Consider the following 23570-nt stretch of genomic DNA (forward strand, 5'->3'; position numbering starts at 1 on the left):
TCTTCAAATCTGCTGACTCAGCATTCACCCTGATCCGCGGCTGTATACAATCCCGGTCCCCACGTATACTACTGCATTCAAGTAAAGAAGTGGAAAGTTGGTTGTTAGTGGCTGACCTTAGTCATAAATCATGAATATATACATTGTTGATATGTCAATTTCGCAGAATTTCCAGATAAGCAACTAAATATATATTGAAAACAAAAATGTGGGTATAGAAGGAAAAGAAATATGTAGCAAAACGAGGGTACACATATCATGAATAAAGGGTAGTACAGTTGGACAAACACCTTAAAAGCCAAATAAAGGAATAATGGCTCAGTGTGGAAGTAAAAAAGACAACCGCTAAGTTCGATCATGAATAATAAGGAATGGCTGAGTTTGAGAAGAAAGATGGCTCGGCCAGCTGATTGCCGAAGAAGCCAGTATTCGAATACTTCAAATGCTTGTCGTCGGCGCCGAGCAAGCCCCCATCATTGATGCTGTCCATGTCAGCCATCGGAACTAGGTTGCTGTCGCTCCAGCTGAGGAAGTCCCATAGATATTGGCCACTAGGGTCGTCGATGGTTGAGGGAGGGAACGGATCGGTGAAACCGCTTTCATGTGTTACCATAAAACCTCGTCCAAAGTCGCCTTGGGAGGGGAGGACTCCTGGCGCCATGATAAGACTAGCCTCGCGCGAGGTGGGGGAAAGGTTGGCACTATTATTGCTGCCGACTTCAGCAACCATGCCGGAGCCACGTTTGCTAGCTTCAAAAATTCTAGAAACCGCATCGAGGGTTTTCCTTGCGGTTGGACTAGCTTGCTGTAGCCTTGCAAATACGAGCAACGCATCTTGCACTTGCGCTTGACAAGCCTCCGTGGTGGCTCGGGGGTCCGTTACGGTACTGTCGTTGATGAATAGTCCTAATAGAGGAACCATGGTGCTTTGGAAGAGGAACCAAACCGCGTTCCAACCAACCATCTGCGGAGTTTTCGCGGCAGCAGAGATGTCGCTGATTGCAGTTTCGGCGATCTCTCTACACCTCTCAATCGCCGACCGCTCTTCAGACCTTAAAGCAATATACGGAACCCGCCGCATCGCATAGCTCAATAAAGTGGGACGGTAGAGGAGGATGCGATGAACATGATACCGCCATTTCATGACTTCCCGAGTATTCGAAATTGATTCAGGGCACGGTTCATGGTCTTTAAGAATATATGGTAAGCTGTTGTACCACTCCACCAATTGAGTATCAAAGTGGATGATTTCGCTGTATTTTGTCAAGGGGGAAACAGCTAGGGCGTCTTGGATCTGGTTGCTGATTTTGCAGAACCTAACATTCTCCAGAAGTGGAAGAATATCCAGTACGTTTCCCTTGTTAATTTTAGCAGATGGCAGATGGCCTTTGAGAGAGAACAATACATACCGACTCGCGATGATGAGGAAGTTTGACTGTAATAGATGGACTGAATCGACCCATCGTTGGTCGCCCCAAAGTCACGCCTCCCCAACAATCCATCAAGAATAGTGTCCACCATACCTTTCGTTTCAGGTCCAATGATGCCATCTTATGCTTATTGATGGGATCGGGCTGGTCGGCAAATTCTCTGTGTAGGCCCATGGTGGCAGCCATGCGAAGAGCGGCACCCATGAGAGAATATGCTAAGTTTGGCTGGGCAACGTAATGCAAGTACCAGCCTCCTAAAATACCAAGAGTTTGCACTGTCTCCAAATGGGATGAGGCAAGCGATTCCAGATCCAGGTATGCCCTGCAGCGAGAGTAATATATCTTGTGCGATACATCATCGCAGGTTGATGCACAAATACTACCCATCGTAAGGACCATATTCAGCAAGCAATACCACCGGTCATCCTTTCGGTGCCCTGAAGCGTAGGTGTCGCGGAAGGACTGCTCGTCCAAAATCGGTGTCAAGGGTTGGACGTAGGTGAAGTAGGCATCTAGAAGCTGAGACTCCGGCACTTGCAGATGGACCTGGGGAGGGGTGCTGGGTTGATCGTGGACCTGCCATGGTTGACTCTCTGACGAGGAGGGTTCTGCCACTGATCCTCGACGCGGACCGCTTGGTGGTGTGCTAGCAAAGTACGCTGCAGAACCCGGGTCTAGCCAAACGATCGTTTTGAGCACCGCATTAATGGACGAAACGCCGAGGTACGAGGAGGGCCCTCTCGTGGAAAGCGACAAGGCGTTGACATCGTCAGATATGGTGTTCGCGATCTCGCTGCTCAGATTCCGCGGATCGTTGGACTCCTCAGGCATAGCCTGTAGGGACTCTAGGTTTCCATCTTCAGTCGATATTGGTGAAACATGTGCGTCATGCGAAGTCGAAGTTGCTGGGGATGTTTGGCGCGGTGGTGCTACATTTTGAACTTGCACCTGCGGCTGGGCCAGTGATTTGCTGGTGAGTTCAACAAGTTTCTCACGCGGTAAACTAGCAAGAGCTTCTGGTGTTGCGCCGGGGAAGAGCTTCTCCAAGACCGTCCGATACTCGTCCAACGTTGTCGATAGTTTCTCTACATGCCTATTCCAAGAGTTTAGTGAGCTGCCGCAGGACAGAAAAGGCAAAAAGCAAATACTTACCTTCGAGAGGGCCGGGGATCGGAGTAATGGCAGAGGTCGGCTTTCTTGTACCACCGACAAGCTTCGCAAGGTTTTTCACCATCGCATTTAATTTTGCGGTGGCGGCAGGATGTACAAGCCCGAAGCGTGGTGACTCGGCGCCCGATCGACGGCTGGCGCTCTCGACCTCCGCGGGCGGGGGTTGAGACTGTTGGATTTTCGAAGCCTTCGAATGTGTGGAACATTGCTAGCAGCAAATATTATCGGTTTGGAGGAGTTGAAAGGGAGAGTAACGGGAGAAATGGCTGCTGGCGTGGTTAAGAGAGGCGCATTACATGGAGAGCAAAGAGTGGGCGTCGTCGATGTAGAAGAAGCAAAGCCCGGAAAATCGAAGACAGAGCAAGTCTGGAAAAGGCGGGGAAGAAGGGTAAAGAGGGGAGGGAAAATAGACCAGGGAGCGACAGCGTGCAGCGAGCGAGCCAGAGTACCACTCAAGACGGATAATAAGAAAGTGAATTATACGGATTCTTCCAGGCGTCATGCCATCTTCAGTTGACACTGACAGACGCAGTCAGACCCTGGAGATCGTCGGCGCCCTTCGGTCCTCTGATTTCCTCTGGTTTTCTTCCCATTTCTTCCCCGCAATCCAGTCCTGCAGCCAGACGGGCCTGAATACTAGTTAGTGAATTGCGCTCTAGCGAGCTTTGACGAGATACGAGACCGGCGATTATCCCGCATCCGACAATAGCCCTACCTGACTGAGGCTGTCTCCCGCCTTACGCCCCCTTACCCACCGTAAGCCCCCTCGTTAATTATGCTAATCTTACAAATCCAGGCCGACAAGGATCTCGCGATGCGATCCTTATATCACAGCGTTATTTCTGGGGATGAGTCGGTGCTGTCGGCAGTGTACTAGACTGCCAGCACCCCAGAAGTACTAGCCTGCCGCTTGTCCGGGCCTTCTGACCGCTGCCTAGCATCCTGCAGGTCTTTCTCCTCTTCGTCACCGCTGGCCCTGGCACTAAATTACCTGTGTCAGGATCAGGCCAAGAACCCCCAGGATTGGTCTGGGAAGGACACGTCTTTATGATTTGACCACAAACCCACATGGGTTCAACAAAGGATGAAAAAGCCGCGCCCTGGAAGTCCTCAATGAGTCGATGATCAAGTGGGCGTCTTCCGTTACGAAAGCTTGTTGAGAAGCGCCCTGACCTGGTTACATGAAGTCGGATTGTCCCTGACGCTGCCTTCTCTGGAGGAGCCTTCCAGGGTCTGGCGCCCCCAGATTCGCTGGGGGTGGCGAATGGCAAATATCACCGACCTATCATGGAGGCCGTGACGCGAATGTCTCCTATTCAACATCTGGAAAATGCGCATCAGATACTACATCGTAGAGGATAATATTCCTCGATTCGAGCTTGCGAAATTGCATCACAGTTATGTTAGCCTGCAGTAGTTAGTTCATTCAGCATTTTCCATGCAAGGATGGAGCCAGGATGCATTAAAAGATTATAATCCGTATCAAGGCGTCTCCGCACTCTTCGTTCAATTAGATCGGCAGGTTTCTGGTAGCTCTTGCTGCAGCCCAGGAGAATTACAGAAGAAGAAATGAAGCGATATTGAATGAAACGGGAAGCAAAGAGGAAGTCGATCCGAGTACCCCCTTATCCATCCTGTTGTGGGTAACGCTGAAATCATCATCGCCCAAGTGACTTCGAATGTCGCTGGCGAGAAAACGGAAGCGGATAAGGCCACATGCGACCCCGGCCACGCAGTGAGACGAACATTCAAATGCACTCGCCATGCTTTCTCGGTAGTCTTCTGCAAGTGACCAACTCTAAAGTGACTGGAACGATGTGGGCATCAGCCTGAGCTCCGCACTTACTGGGTACCCCCCTACCCTACATCAAGAAAGATACTAGGCTCCCTCGCTAGTATTGGATTAACCTCTGGGCGCCAAACGCTCAGATACACTTGTGGCTCGAAGAATACGCCGACATTGCGGCGTCACCAATGAGTCCGACACCCCTGGAGCGACCAAGGCCAATGAAACCCTGTCAGATGTCGTGGCCCTATTGGGATAGTGGTGTCCCGTGGACTTTAGCCTGTATCTAGCGATTTGGTGAAGGTTTCGTGTGGCTCTCCTGCAGTCCTCCGCAAAGGCTGAACGCCCCCAGAATCATTTTATTAGAACTTAATAACCGATCTGCGGAAGTTTGCTGGTTGTGGATAAATTACTCTCGTATCGATGGTGTCGGAAACTTCGGCCGCTTTTGGGAGTCGGGAAGATCCGAGAGTTGCATGGCATTCAGGGCAGGGCAATGTGCTTTTCCGATAGGCATTTTGCTCGGGCTATCCACACCAGACTCCTTAACTGATAATTCTTCAGGATAAAGCCTAGTTTGGTGGTCCTCGGTTCATACGGACCGAGGGATAAGTATATCGCAATGTGTTTGCCCTGGGATTCTCATATGAACAGCGAAGAGTACGAGATTCGATTCATGAATCATGATTGCCTGACGATGATCGGATGGGCCGTGATCAAGGACGGTGGCCCACAACCTCTTCCAGTTTTGCAAACGGTGAGTGGTTCGATTCTCGGGGAATGGTACCGTCGGAACTTGTCGCTTGAGCGCTAGGCTGTCAGACCATCCAGAGTCTAGTGGCCTCGATGCGCTCTGAATTGTTTAAGCGACGAGGGGTAGTCCGTCGCATTGACCCCGTCCAGGGCTGATCGTCGAATCATTGTTAGAGAATCCCAAACACCAATGTCCCGGTCGTTTCCCAGTTTTACATTGGTTTTGGCCGGTAAATCATCTCTCAAAGTTGGTGGGTTGGTTATGCGCTGAGGCAGGGCCAAGGCCAGCTATACAAACCATGACTCCACAATATTGAATGGGGAAGGACACCTCCGAGGTTTGAATAGAGCGGAAATTTTGTTGTAAAAAGAGCAAGACCGATAGAATGAGATCCAGCGTCCCTAGGGATACAAAGCTCGTGGCACTTTCTTCAAGCATTATTTGCCGGGTTTTGTTTTTGCAGTTGGGGGACCTGCAGTAGTTTGGACCACGCAACGGTAAGTGCCCGAGGAGACACCGCTTCAAACAGCCCGGGCTCCAAAAGCCTTTATTCACGGTGGAAGAAAATTCTGCTTACCTACTCACCCCACGGCGAACGGGGGCAATCGAGCTAAGCGGGGAGGGCGCCGTTCCCAAACGGTCTCCCACGCGGGGAAGGGCAAACTTGTTGTGGAGAGTCGGTAGGGGCACGTTCTGTCAATGTTCTGTCGGCTTTGACAGCAGCCCAAGGATTTCTTAATCTGAGTGAATCGACATCGAACACCTCAGGGTTGGCATTCGGCAGTTGTCATCTTCGTGGAGAGAAGCTGGCGATTACCTGGAGGCTGGTCGGTAATGTTTAGATCTAACCAGATTTGTCACGGATGTGTCTGGCACGAGACTCTACCCAGAAAGGCATAGCGTACACCTGACACACGGGCTCTCCGCCGTCTACCTCTTGATCCAGAAGACTATCAGAATAGAGGAGGGGACATCCGTCACGATGCTCGGATGACTGGCTCCAAATGCGGAGCTATCCACTGGCTGAATGGCCGCCGTAGGCAGTTAAAGCCGTTCTGCTTTCCTGAACTCCAATCGGTAACCTCCTCTACTTCTTTGGTCCCAATTCATTGCTCCTACCACGAGCGAAAGCAAATATGGCAGTGTATGCACAACACATTCTATCCACCGGATGGAGCTTCAAAGACAGCCATGACCAGTCTCCCGAAGCCTGGTTACCCGTGTCTACCGTTCCCTCTGTGGTGCAGCAGGACTTGCAGGCAAACAGCAAGTATGTAGCTCTCTATAGCGGCCGTCCACTTCTCAAATGCTAATATTATCATTGTATCATCCAGGTTGGAAGACCCTTTCGTTGGATTTAATGAATTGAGCGCAAGATGGGTTAATGAGAAGTCGTGGACTTACCGGAATGTTTTCCAAAAGCCAACTGCTCCTGCCGGATCATCAATCATCTTGGCTTTTGATGGTCTAGACACGTTTGCCAAAGTCAAAATTGACGGCCATGTCATTTTGGAGAGCGACAACATGTTCATTGCCAACCGCGTGGATATCAGCAAAGCAATAGAAGCGGAAGGTGAGCATACACTTGAGATTGACTTTGATTGTGCATTGCTCCGTGCTCGGGAGCGGCGAAAGCAGCATCCGGATCATAAATGGGTCGGTTTCAATGGAGATCCTGCGAGATTAAGTGTCAGGAAAGCACAGTATCATTGGGGCTGGGACTGGGGCCCATTTCTGATGACGGCAGGTATCTGGAAAGAAGTGCGACTTGAAGTATATTCTGCAAGGGTATCCGATCTCTGGACAGAAGTGGAGCTAGCCAAGGATCATGCGAAGGCGCATATTGCAGCCTTTGCAGAGATTGAAGCCGGCAGCTCGGGCGCTTCATACCAAGCTACTTTTACGCTTAGACTCCAAGGACAAGATATTGCAAAGGAGGTGGTATCTCCAGAGAACAACGTTGCCAAAACGACTTTCGAAGTACAAAATCCTTCTCTTTGGTGGCCGAATGGGTATGGAAACCAGACTTTATATGAAATATCTGTCTCTCTAGAGAAGGAACAAGACCAGCTCCACCAGGTTTCAAAAAAGTTCGGCATTCGAACTGCAGAAGTAATCCAGCAGCCAGATAAGCATGGCAAATCTTTCTTTTTTCGCATAAATGGCGTGGATATTTTCTGCGGTGGTTCCTGCTGGATTCCGGCCGATAGCCTTTTGACCAACATCACTCCAGATCGATACCGAAAATGGATTGAGTTGATGGCTGTTGGTCATCAAGTGATGATTCGGTACGTTTGTTTTATTTGCGTGGGCTTAGTTCAAATAAACTGACTCTCTTAGTGTTTGGGGCGGTGGTATATACGAAGACGAGAGCTTCTACCAAGCTTGTGACGAGGTCGGTGTGATGGTGTGGCAGGACTTCATGTTCGGCTGCGGTAACTATCCCACGTGGCCTGAGATACTTGAATCGATTGAGAAAGAAGCCGAATACAACCTGAAGAGACTACGCCACCATCCATCCATTGTCATTTGGGTTGGCAACAACGAAGATTACCAGGTACAAGAACAGCAAGGGCTCACCTACAATTACGAAGACAAGGATCCACAGAGCTGGCTCAAAACAGACTTCCCGGCTCGCTATATCTACGAGCATATTTTGCCGAACGTTGTCAAGAAAATAATTCCATCAACGTATTATCATCCGGGCAGCCCTTGGGGCGATGGCAAAACCACTTCTGATCCAACAGTTGGCGACATGCACCAGTGGAATGGTAAGTATTATTGTAACCTATATCTCAAATCAAAACTAATAAACCCAACTAGTTTGGCACGGAACACAAGAGAAATATCAAATTTTTGATACTCTCGGAGGGCGCTTCAATAGCGAATTCGGAATGGAGGCATTCCCTCACATGTCCACTATCAACCAATTTGTTGAGAATGAAGCCGATAAATACCCCCAGTCACACGTGCTGGACTTCCACAACAAGGCAGACGGCCATGAGCGAAGAATCGCTACTTACCTTGTCGAAAACTTGCGGACGGCAACAGATCTAGAGGTATGTATTCCCACCCTTGATAGATGCTGCATATCGTTAACGTGCATAGACCTACGTCTACCTTACTCAAGTCATCCAAGCAGAAACGATGATGTTTGGATACCGAGGATGGCGCCGGCAGTGGGGGGATGAAAGACATTGTGGAGGTGCTCTACTTTGGCAGTTGAACGACTGCTGGCCCACGATCTCCTGGGCCATCGTGGACTACTTCCTGCGCCCCAAGCCCGCGTTCTACGCGGTGGGCCGTGTGTTGAAGCCAGTGGCCATTGGTGTACGCCGAGAACACTACGACTGGAGTGTATCTCACGCGCAGCCGCCAAAAACTGGCAAGTACGAGCTCTGGGCTGTGAGTAGTTTGCCGAAAGAACTGGTCGGAAAGGTGGAGTTGAGGTTCATCTCGATCAAGACGGGACTTGAACTCCGCGAGGCAATCGTTCGTGATAATGTTGGACTTGTTCCCAATGGAACCACTAACATATTGGACGGCGTAATCGACTACGTGGCCGACGAGCCGCATGTTCTCGCCGCCAGAGTGTGGGTTGATGGCGAGCTTGTTGCACGAGATGTTGATTGGCCCCAACCATTCAAGTATCTTGACCTCTCCGATCGCGGACTAGAAATTACCAGGATTTCTAAGACCGATGACGAACAGAGACTTGAACTGAGCGCCAGAAAGCCGGTGAAATGTTTGGTCTTTGAGGAGCGGGACAATGTCCGGGTTAGCGACAGCGCTATCGACATCGTCCCTGGCGACGACCAGGTGGTTACCATCAAGGGTCTGAAGCCGGGAGATACGCCACTCAAGTATAAATTCCTTGGACAGTAGCCTTAGAGCTAGTACATTCTTAGCTTTCATACCCATCAATACTACGGACTACGGAGACCGTCCTGGAGCTCCAACGCTTATCAGATAACACTCCAAATCGGGTTAAGCCCCACGAATGACATCTCCCCAGAATAACCTGGCTCTGTTCAATTTCCACCAGCTTTGCCCATGGATACCAACACGACTGGAACCAAGCGCTCCTGGGAAGGTATACCCCTCCGCAACGACGCCGCACAATCAAAGCTACCCGCAGCAACAATGACGGAATCCACACCCAATATCCTCTCAATGTTTGAGGGTTTCCGCGATGAACTAGACCAGCATCACGATCGCCGTGAGCGATTGATTAAGATAAGCCGTGACATCACGGCTCTTAGCAAAAAGATGTCCGCTTCCAACTCTATCTAATCCCCGCCTCATCTCTCTTATCAAGCTAACAAATTCCGTGCCAACAGCATATTTTCCCTCCAACGGTTCGGCCACCCCACCAGCACCATCGCAAGGAAACAAAATACTAACTACAGACGACGAACCCCAGTGTCCGAACCGCCAATGCGCCAATACCACCTAACACCCAAAAAGACACCCAATCCCGTTTTACCCAAATCAACGACCTCTTCCTCTCCGCCGTCCCCGAAATCAAGGGCCTAAACAACTACCGCTACCTCCGGCAACTCAGCTCCGGAATCCAGGAATTTATCGAAGCCCTCTCCTTCAAACACTATCTTGAAACGCAAACCATAATCACGCGACAAGAAGTCGTGTCACATTTGCCGCCCGAGATTCCAGTTACGGGGGACGACTACGTGATGGGATTATTCGATCTGACAGGCGAGCTTATGCGGTTCGCTGTTACATCGCTTTCTGCAGGGAGTCATACGGGTGAGGAGGATGAGAACTCGACCGGTCAACGTCTCCCGAAATTATTCCCTGCGCAGGCCGGTGTCGTGCGTGACCTGCGCGAGATTCGGGCCGAGTTCGAGGGTGTTAGTATCCCGCGCCGGCACGAGTATAACATGCTCCGAGAGTTCGGGAAGAAATCTGAAATCATGCGGAATAGCGTAGAGAAGGTTGAGCGTGCGGCATATGGGATTTTGGTGAGAGGTAGTGAGAGGCCGGCGGGGTGGAAGCCGGATTTGTCTGGACCGGTTGAGGTGGATGTTTATTGATCCTGTCTCCCTTCTCACCTTCCCTCATCACCTCTCTCTCATCTCGCTTCCTTGTTAGGAGCAAAAGGCGCAGAGTTTACGGCATGGCATGAACTATGATAATGTATGGAATACCGGTATAGGTACATTTAGTGTTTCCGATATGTTTGAGAAAAAAATCACGACGAACGAATGAAACCCATAAAACCATTCAGTCAGGCTATTTTCAGCGACTGACTCATTACTCCATCTCAACCAGTTTCCCAGCTGTGCCGTCCCAGCAGCCCAAGTATAGACAAACCAGGTCCATCGCAGAATTAACGCCTCGCATCCCACACCCCCTTCATTCTGTCAATCATAAAAGTATATCTTTCTTGTTCTCGAAATACCCCCATCTAACAGTTTACTGATCAAGCGGCGCGTTCTCTTCAGCGGGGAGGATGTGACCTGCAGACCCGAGTCCAGTTAGTACATATAGATAATACTTCACCACATCCTAATGCCATAACATAGGCAGAGATAGAGGAAGGAAACCCACGCTCAATCAGCTCATCCCTCTCAGCGCGATGCTCCAGATTCTTCTTCAAGTTATCCGACGCCCGCTGGCGATCGAGTTTCTGCTTCATAGCCTGGATGGACCTACACAGCCAAAGCAGAAACAAGCATTGTTAGCTCAGAAGATGTACTCCACCCAGTCGACTTGGCTAAAAAATGTAGATCGGATAGAGACCATGTGTGTGTGTGTAGAGATACGGGATAGGATAAAACATACGGAGCGACATTTGTGTCTAGCAGAATATGTCTTTCCTTGAGATCCTGGGGGTCGGGGCGGGTAAGAAGGTGCTTTTCGAGGGAGTCGCGGCGTTCGAGTGGGGAGGTTGCCAGGGAGGTGGTATCGACGGCTGCAGGGGTGGAGGTTGGTTCGGTGGACATTGTAGATGGTTGGAGTTTGTATAAGGTCGATGTATCAGACGGGTTTTGTACTGTTTAAATTTAATGTAGATGGATGCAGGTGGAAGAGAAACAGGGCAGGGTATAAGTATATATATATATAGGTCGCACAGATCGTGAGACTAGTGGATGTCATCGCATGCTACATTGAAGCGTCTGGTTGTCGCGGCGATGAGGGGAAGGCTGGTCGAGTCAAGTGATTGGACTGTTCCACGGGATCATCGCGGGGTTGACGTTGACCCTGCTTGTTCCTCACAAAGAACGCCGGATTAGGAATAATAATAGGTACGGTTGTACTCGGAAAAAAAGGTTCTCATGTATTCAACTTGTAGGAGCTAACTGACATCGTTTCTCAATCTGTGATGTCGACAAAATCAACGCGGACAATAAAGAGGGACGGCATCACCTGTCAGCAGGCGTGCTGGTAACTAAGAGTAGCATGTTGAATAGCCTAGCTCTTGAAAAGCATGCTGCTGTTCTGCGACACGGAAATGCCGGTGTCACAGAAAATGAAACGGCAGCCCCAATTCCTCCATGGTTAACGGAAATTAAAGGAGTAAAGGCATGAGATGATATGAGCGATCAGGGGGACGCAAAGTGGGACGCCCAGACCAGGCCTGAACTGAATCTGAACCCATCGGGGTCGTATCACAATGCTCGCTGAATCCTGGGTTTGATGACTCGTTTTCCGGGTTTCGCTTCCATCCTGTTGTCATCCGCCCAAAGCCCATTTGTCTCACCCATAACGGAAACTGACAGATAACCTAAGCCCGGGCTAGGGCAGATTACAACCTTTTTCCTGCTTCGTAGAGAAACCAATTGGTCTATCGCGATGGTGTATTGATGTTCGGTCCGCCGCGACGCAAGCGTCAACGGACTTGCCATCGTGCAATCAAGGAACCCAGAGCTTGCCACGGCCACGGCCGCCACCGCGGCTTTGACCACGCGCCGCGCCGCGCCGATTGTTGGTATTGTTCCGCGAGGCATTTGCCATGCCACGTGAGGCGCCGGTCTGGGTGCTCAAATCAACTGTCGCTTTTTGCTTTGGGGTCACACCCAGCGACCGACTAAATGAGTTAGGATCTATCGGTTGAGTCGGTATCTCAATCGTGCTTTCCACGGGCGGCGCGGCAGTTTTGGCCGGCGCAGAAACTTTGCGGTTGCCGGTTCCGCGAGAACCACCACTTCTCGAGGCGCCCTTGCCACGACCGCGGGGGACGAAGACTAGTTCGTCCTCGTCGCTCTCTTCTTCGTAGGAAAGCAAGGACTTGGGCTCGGTGGTCTGGGTTTTCTCAACGTATTTGCATCGGTTTTTATATTCTCTTTCTTCGTATTGAATGGAAGTTCGCAGCTGATGGATGTTTTTGACGCCGATTCCAAATTTCAGCGCCCAGCGTTGGGTGGGAAGGTCGTTGCTAATCAGGATGGGTGTTTTTGCAGCATTTGACGCATCGGGGCTTTCATGTAGTCTCCATAGAAGTGCGCTAAGTAAAGGCCGCAAAGCAGGCGGCACGACGGGAATCATAGACCCGGAAGCGGTGCGGTGATGTCCTTTGTCCTTGTAGTCCTTGGATTCCTTGGATTCCTTGGATTCCTCGCCGTTCGTAACATGATTATTCGCACACTCTGGGCTTGTTCGAGAGCTCCTTGAAGATGGTGGCGAAACAGGGGCGCTGTGAGTACCCGTGGAGGTGAACGAAATGGCATCCGAATCCTTCTTAAAGTTCAACTTGCTCAGAAGCATTTGCGACAGATCGCTGGTAGCGGTGTTGCTCTTCCTATGGTCGCCATCCTTCTCGTCTCGCTTCTCCTGCAGTGTCGGGTCCTCCGCAGAAATGGCCCCATCGGCTGCCTCTTGATCGTCTTCAAACTCCGGTGAGAAAAACTTCTCTGCCTCGCTCCAATTTTCATACTGCTCCATCGGCCCTTGTAGAATAATTCTTTCGGATATAGCGTTCTCTTTTCCGGAAGTTACGCGGTCAAGAAAGCGCACTGCTTCTCGAGCGTTGATAGCGACCTGCGACCCGGTTTTCTTCAGCGCATGAAGGCGCTCGAGGGCTGCAAGCAGTGTGAGTGAGTGGAATATGCGGTGGGCGGAAGTCCATTTCGAAGGGCCTTACTGTAAAGAGGAACGATAAGAGTGATAGCCCCGTTCGTCGCCCATTTTTTGATCTCGCTGATGTTCGTAGTTAGTGCCGTCTCATCCACGGCACAGTGGAAGACCTTGCGTCCTGCCGACATTGTGGTTCTCGATAAGGATAGTCGACAAGGCAAGCGATTGTATAGTCGTTCAAGGCCGCTGTAGGCGCAAACGGCCCTACTCCGAATAGCCTGTCCTAGAAACTGCGACTACACCGGAGTGTTAGCTGAAGTCTGAAGGAGGTTGTGGATCGATGTCGGCGGAGAGATCAGGGAATGTGGGGGTAACGGGTTGAGGGTTAAGAAACGTCAACGGCCATGTCCAAGGACAAACACAAAGTCAGTAACAATGAACTCACAGTCGGATCCTAGTTCATAAATAGTTTTCATCGGCAGCATCTTGTGGTTTTGTATGGCTGACGTAGTGCAGCGGAGGTGAAAGAAGAGTGAAAGCCACCAGAGTTATCGGATCAACTCGCGGGCCTTGCTGCAGCCTTACTAAGCATCATGTTACTGAGTCCGTGAAGTTCCTTGTCGAAACCATCCTGGAACGGTGTCTAAAAAATGATGAATATTGCTCATCAAATACATCTATTGGGTTATCTGTGATTACACTCTATGAGAATAGAAATAATGACGCAGTCCACAGTCCATATACTAGGGAGGCAATCATTCATCTGCCACCAAGCACCAAGTCAGATAAGCATTCAGGAAAAGACCGTCGAACGAGCCGTAGTCATTAGCGCCGCCGCTATTTGCCTGATTCAATTGGTTTTCTTGATTAATCCATCGGCTGGCTTCACACGCTGCGCCCATTCCCTGATATCGTAGTAAGTATTTGAACATGGCTCCATGGGTGTAGACTACTTACGTCCAGCTTCCATCATATACTCTGTGAATACTGGGGTCACCGAATTCGGCCAGTCCCAACGCTGTCTCGATGATTGTGGCTGTCACGCCGCTGCCGCAAGAGCTGATAATAGATTTGGTCTCGTCCAATCCACGCGATTCGAATACCTTTCGTAGCTCATCCGAGGGAAGGTAGGTCTTTGTCTCAGGGTCCAGTAACTCTTGGAATGGCAGACTTGTAGATCCAGGGATATGTCCAGAAGATAGGCCCGGGCGCGGTTCAGGGTCGGTTCCCGCCCAGCGGCCTTGAGGTCGTGCGTCCAGAATCTCCACCTCTTTTGCACCCTCCTTGCGATGCTCCTTTGCAATCTCCTTCAGCTCAAGGTATGGAATGACGAGCTTCGAGTCGTAAGTGGGAACAGGATAGCTGGACTTTTCCGGTTTCTGAGGCTCTCCAGTCTCTGTTGGGTAGTTACCACGCACCCACAGCCGGTAGTTGTTAAGAATATGGACTTTGGGGTGCCCAAACACTCTCAGGGTCCAGCCGACACGGGGAGCGCTGAATATTCCAAGCTCCTCCGTATCATAAACTACCACCTCATCGTCACGTCGGATTCCTAGTTCACTCATCGCATCGGAAAACGCCTCCGCGGTGGGAAGCATATGCGGGTAAGGGGACTCGGTGTCCTTGATTGCATCCAAATCAAAGAAACGAGCTTGTGGTACACGACTTTTACGGAAAACGTCAATTCCTGTGCGACCCTCAGGGTCGTTGGGCATGAACCAAGCCGCACATAGGGGAATTACGCGAGGCGATGTCGAGATCTTCGTAGATGGGTTCTTCTTCAGTGCTTCCGACAATTCATTCGGAGAGACGAGGTATGAGGAGAATGAAACCTGCCGAGTCTGGGCCTGGTGTCGTATTTGCGGCGACGTCGCCATTGTCGGTCTTATGAAACGGATCGGTGAGGGGAGAGAGCTGCGGATCGCTGCGAATGCCATGGTAATTGGAGTGTGGAGGGGAAATGGCTAGAATTTACATTCCTGGTTTGTGGGTCGATAGAAATTGGAGATGACAGATGCAGCACGAGCAGGGGTAAAGCTATGTGGACTGGAATAGAGGAAGGTGCCCTTTGTGGTTGAGTTGGGGAGTTGGCATTGACAATAATGACTGGCAATGCGGAGTCGGCGGCTTCTCCGAATCTCCGCCACGCGCGAGCGTCTGACAATTACCCTGGAAATTGCTCTTCCTTATCGCCTGCTCCACCGATCTTCCTCCCTCTCTTCGTGCCGGAAGCAACGACTTCACGCCACCAATTGTGAGCACTCTGCAGCCATGAAAGTTACGCTAAAAGAATGGAACGCTGTCGCAACCTGGCGCTGGGATATGCCAGAAGATGAAGTCTGTGGTATCTGTCGCGTCCAGTTCGATGGGACTTGCCCGACCTGCAAATTTCCCGGAGACGACTGCTCATTGCGTAAGAAGCCCTCATTATGAGCAAAGCTGCTCTCCGATTCTAACTCTGCCCGTCAGTGCTTGGGAAGTGCGGCCACTCCTTCCATATGGTATGACTACGGAATCCTCCCACCCTCACATAGGCTCATGTCTTCTCTTCCAAAACAGCATTGTCTCATGACTTGGATTCAACAAGAATCTTCGAAAGGACTTTGTCCCATGTGCCGACAGAGTAAGTACTGCCCTGCAGCTCCTCTTGACCTTGCTAAAACATGGACTAGAATTTGAATGGAAACAAAACGACGAATGATGAACAACCGCTAAGTAATTGGAGTGGATACGGCGTTGGAGTTGCAATTGTTATGATACCCTCTGTTCTCACTAGATCTTACTACTTGTCTAAATAATAACTATACCAGCAAGAAGGTTCATCTTCCTTTTGGTAAGTCCTAGAATCACTATATATATTTCCCCACCACAACAGGACAAACAAATCCCGTGCCTGAGACCGTCACCTGACGCTATCGATAAGAGCTTCTCCTCATCCGGCCCTGAAGCCCAGCCGCTTCAACCTTCGTCACATCTTCAACCATGAAGCTTTTGTAACCATGTAGCCACGACCATCGGCAATGTCTCTCCCAAAATCAACTTTATCGCCTCCGCTTTCGTCCCCCTCCTCCAAGAATTCTCTTCGACGACCCCCCTCTCGGCCGCATAGCATCGACCAAGTCGTACACACAAATGATACTCCAGACGAACACCCAAGCCAGCCCGTCGACCCGCCTCCAGAAGGACAGGATGAACCAACACACCACGAACCGCCATCTCCAGCTCGAATTATATCCCAGCCATTCTTCACCTTGATCGAGGATACCCACATTTCGGAATACTACCACCCAACAGTCCACTACATCTTCTCCGACGATGACACAGACATTGTGACAGAAGCTGTGTTACGCTCCCTCGAGTCAGAGCAAAACAGCCCCTCAAACTCAAAGTTGAAGGGCAAGTCAAAAGCGCCACACCAAAGTCTTGGAGACCCAGAAGCAGAAGGAGCGTACGAGGATGGAAGTCCGAGTAGGAACCAACCTCAGCTTCCGGACCCGATCCCCGGCGTTCGAGACAATTATATTATTCTAGATATTGATCGCACCCCCGACGCTCATGGGGATCTCTGCCCTGCCGGGACGTCACAGGAGGGGCGAGGCCAAGAGCAGACGGCCGCGTCCTCGCCACCGGACAACAATAACCCCTCACTTAACCAGCAAGACCAACCACTTTCCTCTAGCAACCTCAGAATAAGCTCTGCGCACAGCCTATCACCCTCCTGGCAGGTATTGGATTCACAACTCCTTCCAGCCCCGACATTTGAGAATAATGCATCTGGTGAGAAACCGGCAAACGGTGGACTTATGCTCCAGATTCAAGGCACCCCGGGCTTGCCAGTTGGTGCGCTTGGTAGGGATAAAGAACGGGGACATCAACGGCTAGAGGATATGATGGATCAATTCGCGAGGAGATTGGATGAGCTGAAGCTGGTGATTGAGAATGGAGAGCGGGGTATGCGCGCTGGAGCTTTTCAGGGTGCAAGCCCGCTCGAAGGACTTGAAACTCAAACTACCCAAGATATCACCTCCAGAGCAGGGGCTGATGAACTCCATGGAGAAGAACATGTGCCTGAAGATTAGTGACAGGAAGCAGGGGTATGTTGATACCAAGGCAGTAGTTTACCCAACCTGATTTTGGTTCTTTAATAATACAAAGGCCTTACACTATGGTCTTGGAAAGCATCTGTTGATAGGCAACCACAAAAAATAAATTGGAATCTCGAGCGCCGACACACAAACTTGATAATCAAAAAAAAAGGTATTTGAAGAATGCCATAGCCTCTTAGAAGCAAAACGAGAAAGGATACACCAAAAAAACATGGCACGCAAGACAAGACAAACACAAGCGGAGTAGAAATCAAATCCTTGAATAACCAGATGACTGGTGTGATCTATTAAGCAAAAAGTCCAATGCTTGCCCCTGTTCTCCCGAAACTCCTAAACCTTGAGAAAAGCAAAAGGGTATAAGAATATATGCAGCCAGAAAGCATAGATATCTCCAACACAAATATTAATCAGGGTGAAGGTCGACCTCTCAGCCTACGACCAGCGGAAACTCCAGGAGGTGGTACGTTCTCTCTCCCTTCCATCATCCCAGCCATTCTCCTAGCAAGTATCTTGTTTGGTAGTTTGGTTTCAACGGCGGTTGAATTTGAGCGGCGTCTTTTTGATGGCGGAGGCTCAACGCCGTCTGTTTCGGCCGCGGCTCTCGGACTGGTAATGTGTGACCCGTCCTTTTCTGCAGAAGAATTGTCCTCTGTATTAGACGCGAGCGGTCTTGCGGCGACGTTTGCATCGATTTCCCTAAGTCCTGTGTTGGAAGGGTTGACGTTGGTCATGGATGGCAGTTGAGTTCCTACCTCGTCCTCTGCGTCGTTGTAGACGAAACCTTTTGACGGAGAACCTGCCGGTGTACCGGCAGACGGGGACAGCCCATCCTCATCATTATTAAATGGCAGAAGTTCCATCTCCTTGGTATTTCTCAATCGGGACTTTAGAGCCTCATGGGACTCGGTGCTCGGCAAGTCAGAAGGATAATCATACTTTCGTTTCTTTGGGGTGACTCCAGTAGTGACATATTCCTCAAAAGAACGATTCAGGATGGCAGCAGAGAGGTCTGAAAGGGGCTTTCGGACATCGTCAGATAATGGAGCGATCGATCCCTCCAGAGATGCATGATGTTGTGTTGCTTCTTCCTGAAGCTGGTTCATTCGGTCACTCAAGCCGTCAGCCTGCCCTTGAACCGAAGAGTACGATCCGCGTACATTGGACGCTATCGTGTCGAGAGTAGTAATGTGGGCATCACGATAACGACCATTCTGAGATCGTGCCTTGGCCACAAAATCATCCAGAGCTTCCATTTGTCTTCCCATATCTTCCATCTGGGTGTCTACAATTCGGACTGTCTCCTTGTGAACCGACTCAGTTGTCTTCTGAATAGACGAATTGCGCTGTTCGAAGGCCTACACACTTAGCGAGAGAACGCATATTAATTCAGGGCTAGACACTTACCTCCCAATCGTTTTGTAGCCTTGCTTTCACCTCATCCTTGGACGCATTGACATCTTTGGCAAATTGTTCAGACTTGAAGACCCATTCGTCGACCTGGCGATCATGATGCGTTGTGGCTTGCTCTAACATCTCCCCCGATGACGAAATATCCGTGCGAGCCGTATCAATTTTTGATTTGAGTCGGCCAAATTGCTTCTGTCGGGACTCCTCAACTAGTGCCTTGATTTGAGACATTAAGACATCCCGCTCAGCATCCGCCGCAACCTGCTCCTCTTCAAGGGCCTGAGCAAGATTGGAAGAAGCTTTGTGGGTGCTCTCAATATTTTCGCGGTTTGCAGTTTGAAGTTCGACCCTTAGCCTGTCCATCTCATTCCTCTGTTCCGCAATGTGCCCATTCATCGTCTCGAAGACCGACTTCAGGTCCTTTCCAAGACTGCTGTAGGATGTATGGAGCTGCAAAAGTTAGAAAAGAATGAGCAATTAAGCCATGGCAAAGTCGTGGTTCTTACCTGAGCGTGAAACTCGGTAAATTCGCTAATAACTTCCTGAGATATCCGAGCCGCAGCGGCTGACAGGCCATTGAGTCCCTCTCCCACTTTCGACTTAACTTCCTCCCGCAAGTCCTTGATCTCCTCAAGTACATTGTTCATGTCGTCATGGGCGCCAGATGTTTCGGACCTGGCATTGTTGTATGCATTGTCAAGAGATCGCGTATAACCAGAGAGGTCGCGTCGAGTGTCTTCGATTTGAGAAAGTTCATTTGCAATGAAATCGTTGATTTTGGTGGAAGTGGTTTCCAGGAGCTTCGAGTGTTCCGTTTGAAATGTTTCAACACGCTGGTCAATCCGATTTGTCACATCAGAAACCTCAGTTGATGAAACTTGCCACATCTCCGTGTTAGTGGTGTCCAAATCGGCTTTGCGGTCTAACTTTGCATGTAGGCCGCTGATGTCCTCAACAGTTTGGCCCAAGGTTGATATTAATCCTATTCCGAGGTCATGAAGCTGGTGCTCTGTCTTCTGATGCGCATTCCGCAACATCTCTTCTTCCTCCAACTGTTCCTTAGTATTTTGCAAGACAAGATCTGTCTGCTGTAGAACATCGTTTGTTGAGCACAGGGCCGCTAGCGTGTCATCGTTGTCTTTCTTCAAGTCGTTAAACTTGCTCGTCAGTGTAAAAAGTTCTTGAACCTTGTGGCGGAGGCTGGACTCCATCGATTCGATTTTTGCCCGCTGCTCCTCATTGATAATTTTTCGCGAATCATTCTCCATGGTCATTTCTTCATATGACTCCACTGACATGTACACGCCATTCCGATGTCTCGTCGCGATCAACTCAGCCTTTAACTTCTCAATCTCAGACGTGAATTCGCGAAGAAGCGTCTTCTTAGGCATGGTCGAGTTTATTTGAGGCTTGTTCCGGATATTTTTGGCCCTGAAAGCATAATCAAGCGTGGAGATGGTCTCCTCAAGATTATTCCTAGCAGGCGAGATTGTCGCAATAATGCATGTTTTTGTCCGTCCGCCGAGCGAGTCTTGGAGCAAGCGTGTGAGCTTGGATTCTCTGACATCTTATTAGCACGAAAAATTTGATTGACCATAGGAAAGACATACCTGTACGGAATATGTGAGCTTTTGTCAACAAGGGCGTTGATCACTCGACCAAGGGTAAGTAAACTCTTATTGATCAAACCGGCCTCGGCCGCACGCTTATTTTCAGCACCGCTCCGTCCGATGTTTTCACTACCAGCGAGATCGACAAGATTCAACTTCCCAGGACATATATACTCCTCTCCTGACTCTGTCGTTCGCTTTGTATTTACCGTTATAGTGAAAACAGTGTGACTCCGAGAACTCAAATCATTGCACTTCGTCGCAGCAACTTGGCGCTTATGACTCCCTTGTTGGAGGAGCTTGATACCCGACGTCGCAGAGTCAATGTAAGTCTCCTCCATACCCTGGACTAGGGTACTCATGTGGCCCTTTTTCTCATTTTCGTAGATTTTTAATTTTGGGTTGTCCTCCGCAGACAGTAGGTCCCGAAGATCTTCGTTGTAAAGTTCGATGAAAGAGCATTTTACGGTGCTTTCTGTCTCCGCTAACTTGCCGAATAGAGAATAGAGAACGCGTGGAATGATTCCGGCGTTGTCAGATAAGATTCCTAGTGTATCTGTCATATCTCCAGACATAGTGTACGTCTTGCCGGTTCCGGTTTGCCCGTATGCAAATATGGTGCAGTTATACCCAGCAAGCATCTATAGCCTAGTTAGCATTCTGTGGTGCTGAACCTGAAGATGCGATGCAGCAATCCTACCTCTGTGACGATCGGCAAAACAGAATCCTCATATACTGTGACTTGATCCGCTGCAGCAGAGAAGACCTTATCGAATGTATAGGTTTTGTTCGATACTGCATTTGGGCCCATCGACAACTCCACAGTTTTCCCTTTGACACCTTCGGTCTGAAGAGCCACTCCGCTGTTCTCCTTAACCTCCCGTTCATTGCGACCTCGGCATCGTACAACAACGTGGATACTGGTGTCTTCGTTGATTTCGCGTTCGATGTCCCTTTCCTTTCGCTTGGCACTGATGCTCGCAGGCTCGGTTGGTGACTTCAACCCGCGCAGCCGACTAGCTGCAGGGCCCTTCGTGGAAATAGCTGGAGATGGCGCTGAAGCTTGACGCTCTGGCACAGCAGAACCCGCCCGTCGAGTAGGCTGGCGCGTTGTGGTTCGCCTTGTCGGAAGGCCGGAGGTAGGCCGCTGGGGGCCGGCCATATTGGCAGTTAAGACGGTCGCAGGTGATGGGGAAAACAGAAATTAAAAAGTTATAGAAGGCGATAAAACCAAATAAATAAATATGCGCCCAATTCCGACAAGGAGCGCTTCCAGAAAGTGGTTGAGTCGCTTGCTGGTTGTCGGCAGAGTTGGTGGTTGGTGTTGTTCCGCCTTGAGCCAAAACAGGAAAACGTAAACAAACTGGGCCTCCATCGCAGCCGATCATGTCATGTGACCGAGATCCCCAGTCATCCCCTCCGCTCACATGATTCGGTCATCGCCATCTGACCCAGCTGGAGCACGCGGCGGTCTTGAACTTGAGAGCTTCGAGCCGAATATCCTGCTATTGACAACCTATACCTTGACCCATATACAACAAAAGACAATAACTCTTGAAAACATAATACTACATACCTTTTGTCTCCTGAGCTGGCCCTCGACCTACTAATCCATCTAGCTATCTAGCTGTCTTTGAGCTTTCTCGTACCCCTCACGGCATGGTTGTGCCTTGCAGCTTACCATGAGTGCCTCAAAAGCATCACCACAGTCGCAGATTTATCCGGGCAAGGGCCTCGGTTTTATAAGCATGTTTACCCCTTATCGCTTTCCTAACACCAACTAATATTCAACAGCGCTCGGCGCTTCCCTTCATAATGTCCTAAGCCGTGTGAAAGCCCATCCTCAGACGTACCCCGCGATCGACATAGCATACTCCGCGTCAGATCCCATACAGCATCCAGTCACCCTCCAACTCCCCTCAAATGGTCTGCGCTTAAGATTTGACGGCCCCGATCAAAGGTTGCGTTTGATAGAGGTGCTGGATTTCTCGAAGACTGCCCTGGTTTACAAGAATCAAGAAGTGCTAAAGGGAGTCACCAAAACCCAAGAGCATTCAGCTTCTCCGCAGGGACCTAGTTTCCGCCATGTTTACAATCGCCTCTTCGGTCCTTCGTATCCCGGGGAATATGTACGGCCAACTCCACCATCTCCGTACGGCACGTATGTGCTTTCGTACCCAGGGGTTGCCTTCTCATTCCCTCTACAAGACTCAGCTTGGTCAGAACAATGTGACTTCGTAGCGCTGCTCTCATCTTCAGCTGCTTTGCCGGCGACCTCGATGTCGATTTTCCAGGGCTCGTCATGGCCAGATGCCAGAGCCAAGTTGTTCACGCAGCAGCCACAATACCCACGATCTCCCGCCGTCGCCGGGAAGAACAAAGAATTTGTTCCAGATGAGATTGAAGAATTCACAATCCTAGGAGCGGGTAAAATCGAGGTAACTCGGAGGTCTACATCCCCGACGTACATCAGTTTATCGCAAACTACACCACAGGATTTGATCGCAGAGTTTGGGCCTCCGGACGCAATCTATCGTAAGAATGATCGCAGAATCTCGATCCATCGTGCCGCAGGCGGCCATGGTGGGGATGATATTATGCACATGAGCCCGTCTTCAGCTAGAGGCATCGAAGTTAATGATACAGATCAATCGTCAATTAACAGTGTGAGCGATGATTCAGATGATGGCCTTGAGCAAACTAATGCCTTGGACCCCTCTTCTCTACCATCGGAATGTTTCTTCAACTACTTCCATCATGGATTTGATGCGTTTGTATCTCACCCGACCACATCTGGTCCTGCATTTCCAAGTTCTGGCCTTGATGATCCGACTCCCCCATCCCCTTCGTCTCGGCTCGTTGTGACTAAGATTGTTATACACGGGAATGTTCCTGGGTCTTATCCCTTCAATCGGTACCGTCGAAGCCGGTGGAAGATCGAATCGAAACCCTCAACATCACTTGGCTCTTCGGAGACACGCTATGATGAGATTTCGAGACGCCTGAGAGAGGCGTGGAAGGATTCATATGCAAATGCGTCGGAGGAGCGAGCTCTGGAACGGCCAATGGTGTTAAATAGAGGATGGGGAGACAGTCCAGAAAGCAGCGTCGAGTTCCTTGGGGGGTGGGAAGAGAGTACAGGGAAGGGCCAGAGGACAGGGCAGGGTGGACACGATGGAGGTTTGGGGAATACAGAGCTCTTTGGATTTCCCGGTCTCCTATTCGAGGTCATGAAGAATGGGGCAGTAAGCTGTTTAACGATATATTGAC

At 50.1% G+C, this 23570-nt stretch overlaps 10 protein-coding genes across 10 annotated transcripts; 5 read left to right on the forward strand and 5 right to left on the reverse strand.

The window, feature by feature from the left end:
- Nucleotides 1-355: 355 nt before the first annotated feature.
- APUU_31425A (putative C6 transcription factor) lies at nucleotides 356-2806 on the reverse strand (the record flags this gene model as incomplete). Its single annotated transcript, XM_041702628.1, has 3 exons — nucleotides 356-1357; nucleotides 1410-2523; nucleotides 2583-2806. The coding sequence occupies 3 exons, from the start codon at nucleotides 2804-2806 to the stop codon at nucleotides 356-358; spliced, it is 2340 nt and encodes a 779-aa protein (XP_041555394.1).
- Nucleotides 2807-6276: 3470 nt separating this feature from the next.
- On the forward strand, nucleotides 6277-9025 carry APUU_31426S (beta-mannosidase; the record flags this gene model as incomplete). Its single annotated transcript, XM_041702629.1, has 5 exons — nucleotides 6277-6410; nucleotides 6475-7428; nucleotides 7481-7911; nucleotides 7964-8199; nucleotides 8249-9025. The coding sequence occupies 5 exons, from the start codon at nucleotides 6277-6279 to the stop codon at nucleotides 9023-9025; spliced, it is 2532 nt and encodes an 843-aa protein (XP_041555395.1).
- A 168-nt stretch (nucleotides 9026-9193) lies between these two features.
- On the forward strand, nucleotides 9194-10194 carry APUU_31427S (translin family protein; the record flags this gene model as incomplete). Its single annotated transcript, XM_041702631.1, has 3 exons — nucleotides 9194-9411; nucleotides 9481-9498; nucleotides 9564-10194. The coding sequence occupies 3 exons, from the start codon at nucleotides 9194-9196 to the stop codon at nucleotides 10192-10194; spliced, it is 867 nt and encodes a 288-aa protein (XP_041555396.1).
- Nucleotides 10195-10576: 382 nt separating this feature from the next.
- Nucleotides 10577-11106, reverse strand: APUU_31428A (RPEL repeat-containing protein; the record flags this gene model as incomplete). Its single annotated transcript, XM_041702632.1, has 3 exons — nucleotides 10577-10620; nucleotides 10712-10812; nucleotides 10946-11106. The coding sequence occupies 3 exons, from the start codon at nucleotides 11104-11106 to the stop codon at nucleotides 10577-10579; spliced, it is 306 nt and encodes a 101-aa protein (XP_041555397.1).
- A 910-nt stretch (nucleotides 11107-12016) lies between these two features.
- On the reverse strand, nucleotides 12017-13365 carry APUU_31429A (uncharacterized protein; the record flags this gene model as incomplete). The annotated part of the gene is made up of 2 exons (XM_041702633.1): nucleotides 12017-13182; nucleotides 13245-13365. The coding sequence occupies 2 exons, from the start codon at nucleotides 13363-13365 to the stop codon at nucleotides 12017-12019; spliced, it is 1287 nt and encodes a 428-aa protein (XP_041555398.1).
- A 662-nt stretch (nucleotides 13366-14027) lies between these two features.
- Nucleotides 14028-15054, reverse strand: APUU_31430A (sulfurtransferase; the record flags this gene model as incomplete). Its single annotated transcript, XM_041702634.1, has 2 exons — nucleotides 14028-14082; nucleotides 14135-15054. 2 exons carry the CDS (start codon nucleotides 15052-15054, stop codon nucleotides 14028-14030), a joined length of 975 nt encoding a protein of 324 aa, XP_041555399.1.
- A 394-nt stretch (nucleotides 15055-15448) lies between these two features.
- Nucleotides 15449-15878, forward strand: APC11 (anaphase promoting complex subunit 11; the record flags this gene model as incomplete). The annotated part of the gene is made up of 4 exons (XM_041702635.1): nucleotides 15449-15590; nucleotides 15647-15678; nucleotides 15737-15800; nucleotides 15850-15878. 4 exons carry the CDS (start codon nucleotides 15449-15451, stop codon nucleotides 15876-15878), a joined length of 267 nt encoding a protein of 88 aa, XP_041555400.1.
- Nucleotides 15879-16197: 319 nt separating this feature from the next.
- On the forward strand, nucleotides 16198-17256 carry APUU_31432S (uncharacterized protein; the record flags this gene model as incomplete). The annotated part of the gene is made up of 1 exon (XM_041702636.1): nucleotides 16198-17256. The coding sequence occupies one exon, from the start codon at nucleotides 16198-16200 to the stop codon at nucleotides 17254-17256; it is 1059 nt and encodes a 352-aa protein (XP_041555401.1).
- Nucleotides 17257-17690: 434 nt separating this feature from the next.
- CIN8 (putative kinesin family protein (BimC)) lies at nucleotides 17691-21462 on the reverse strand (the record flags this gene model as incomplete). The annotated part of the gene is made up of 5 exons (XM_041702637.1): nucleotides 17691-18638; nucleotides 18688-19140; nucleotides 19197-20250; nucleotides 20301-20941; nucleotides 21001-21462. 5 exons carry the CDS (start codon nucleotides 21460-21462, stop codon nucleotides 17691-17693), a joined length of 3558 nt encoding a protein of 1185 aa, XP_041555402.1.
- A 520-nt stretch (nucleotides 21463-21982) lies between these two features.
- Nucleotides 21983-23569, forward strand: APUU_31434S (UPF0183 domain protein; the record flags this gene model as incomplete). The annotated part of the gene is made up of 2 exons (XM_041702638.1): nucleotides 21983-22046; nucleotides 22095-23569. 2 exons carry the CDS (start codon nucleotides 21983-21985, stop codon nucleotides 23567-23569), a joined length of 1539 nt encoding a protein of 512 aa, XP_041555403.1.
- Between the last annotated feature and the right edge of the window lies 1 nt (nucleotide 23570).

The sequence above is a fragment of the Aspergillus puulaauensis genome, chromosome 3, assembly GCF_016861865.1.
Source record: "Aspergillus puulaauensis MK2 DNA, chromosome 3, nearly complete sequence".
NCBI classification, from domain to species: Eukaryota; Fungi; Ascomycota; class Eurotiomycetes; order Eurotiales; family Aspergillaceae; genus Aspergillus; species Aspergillus puulaauensis.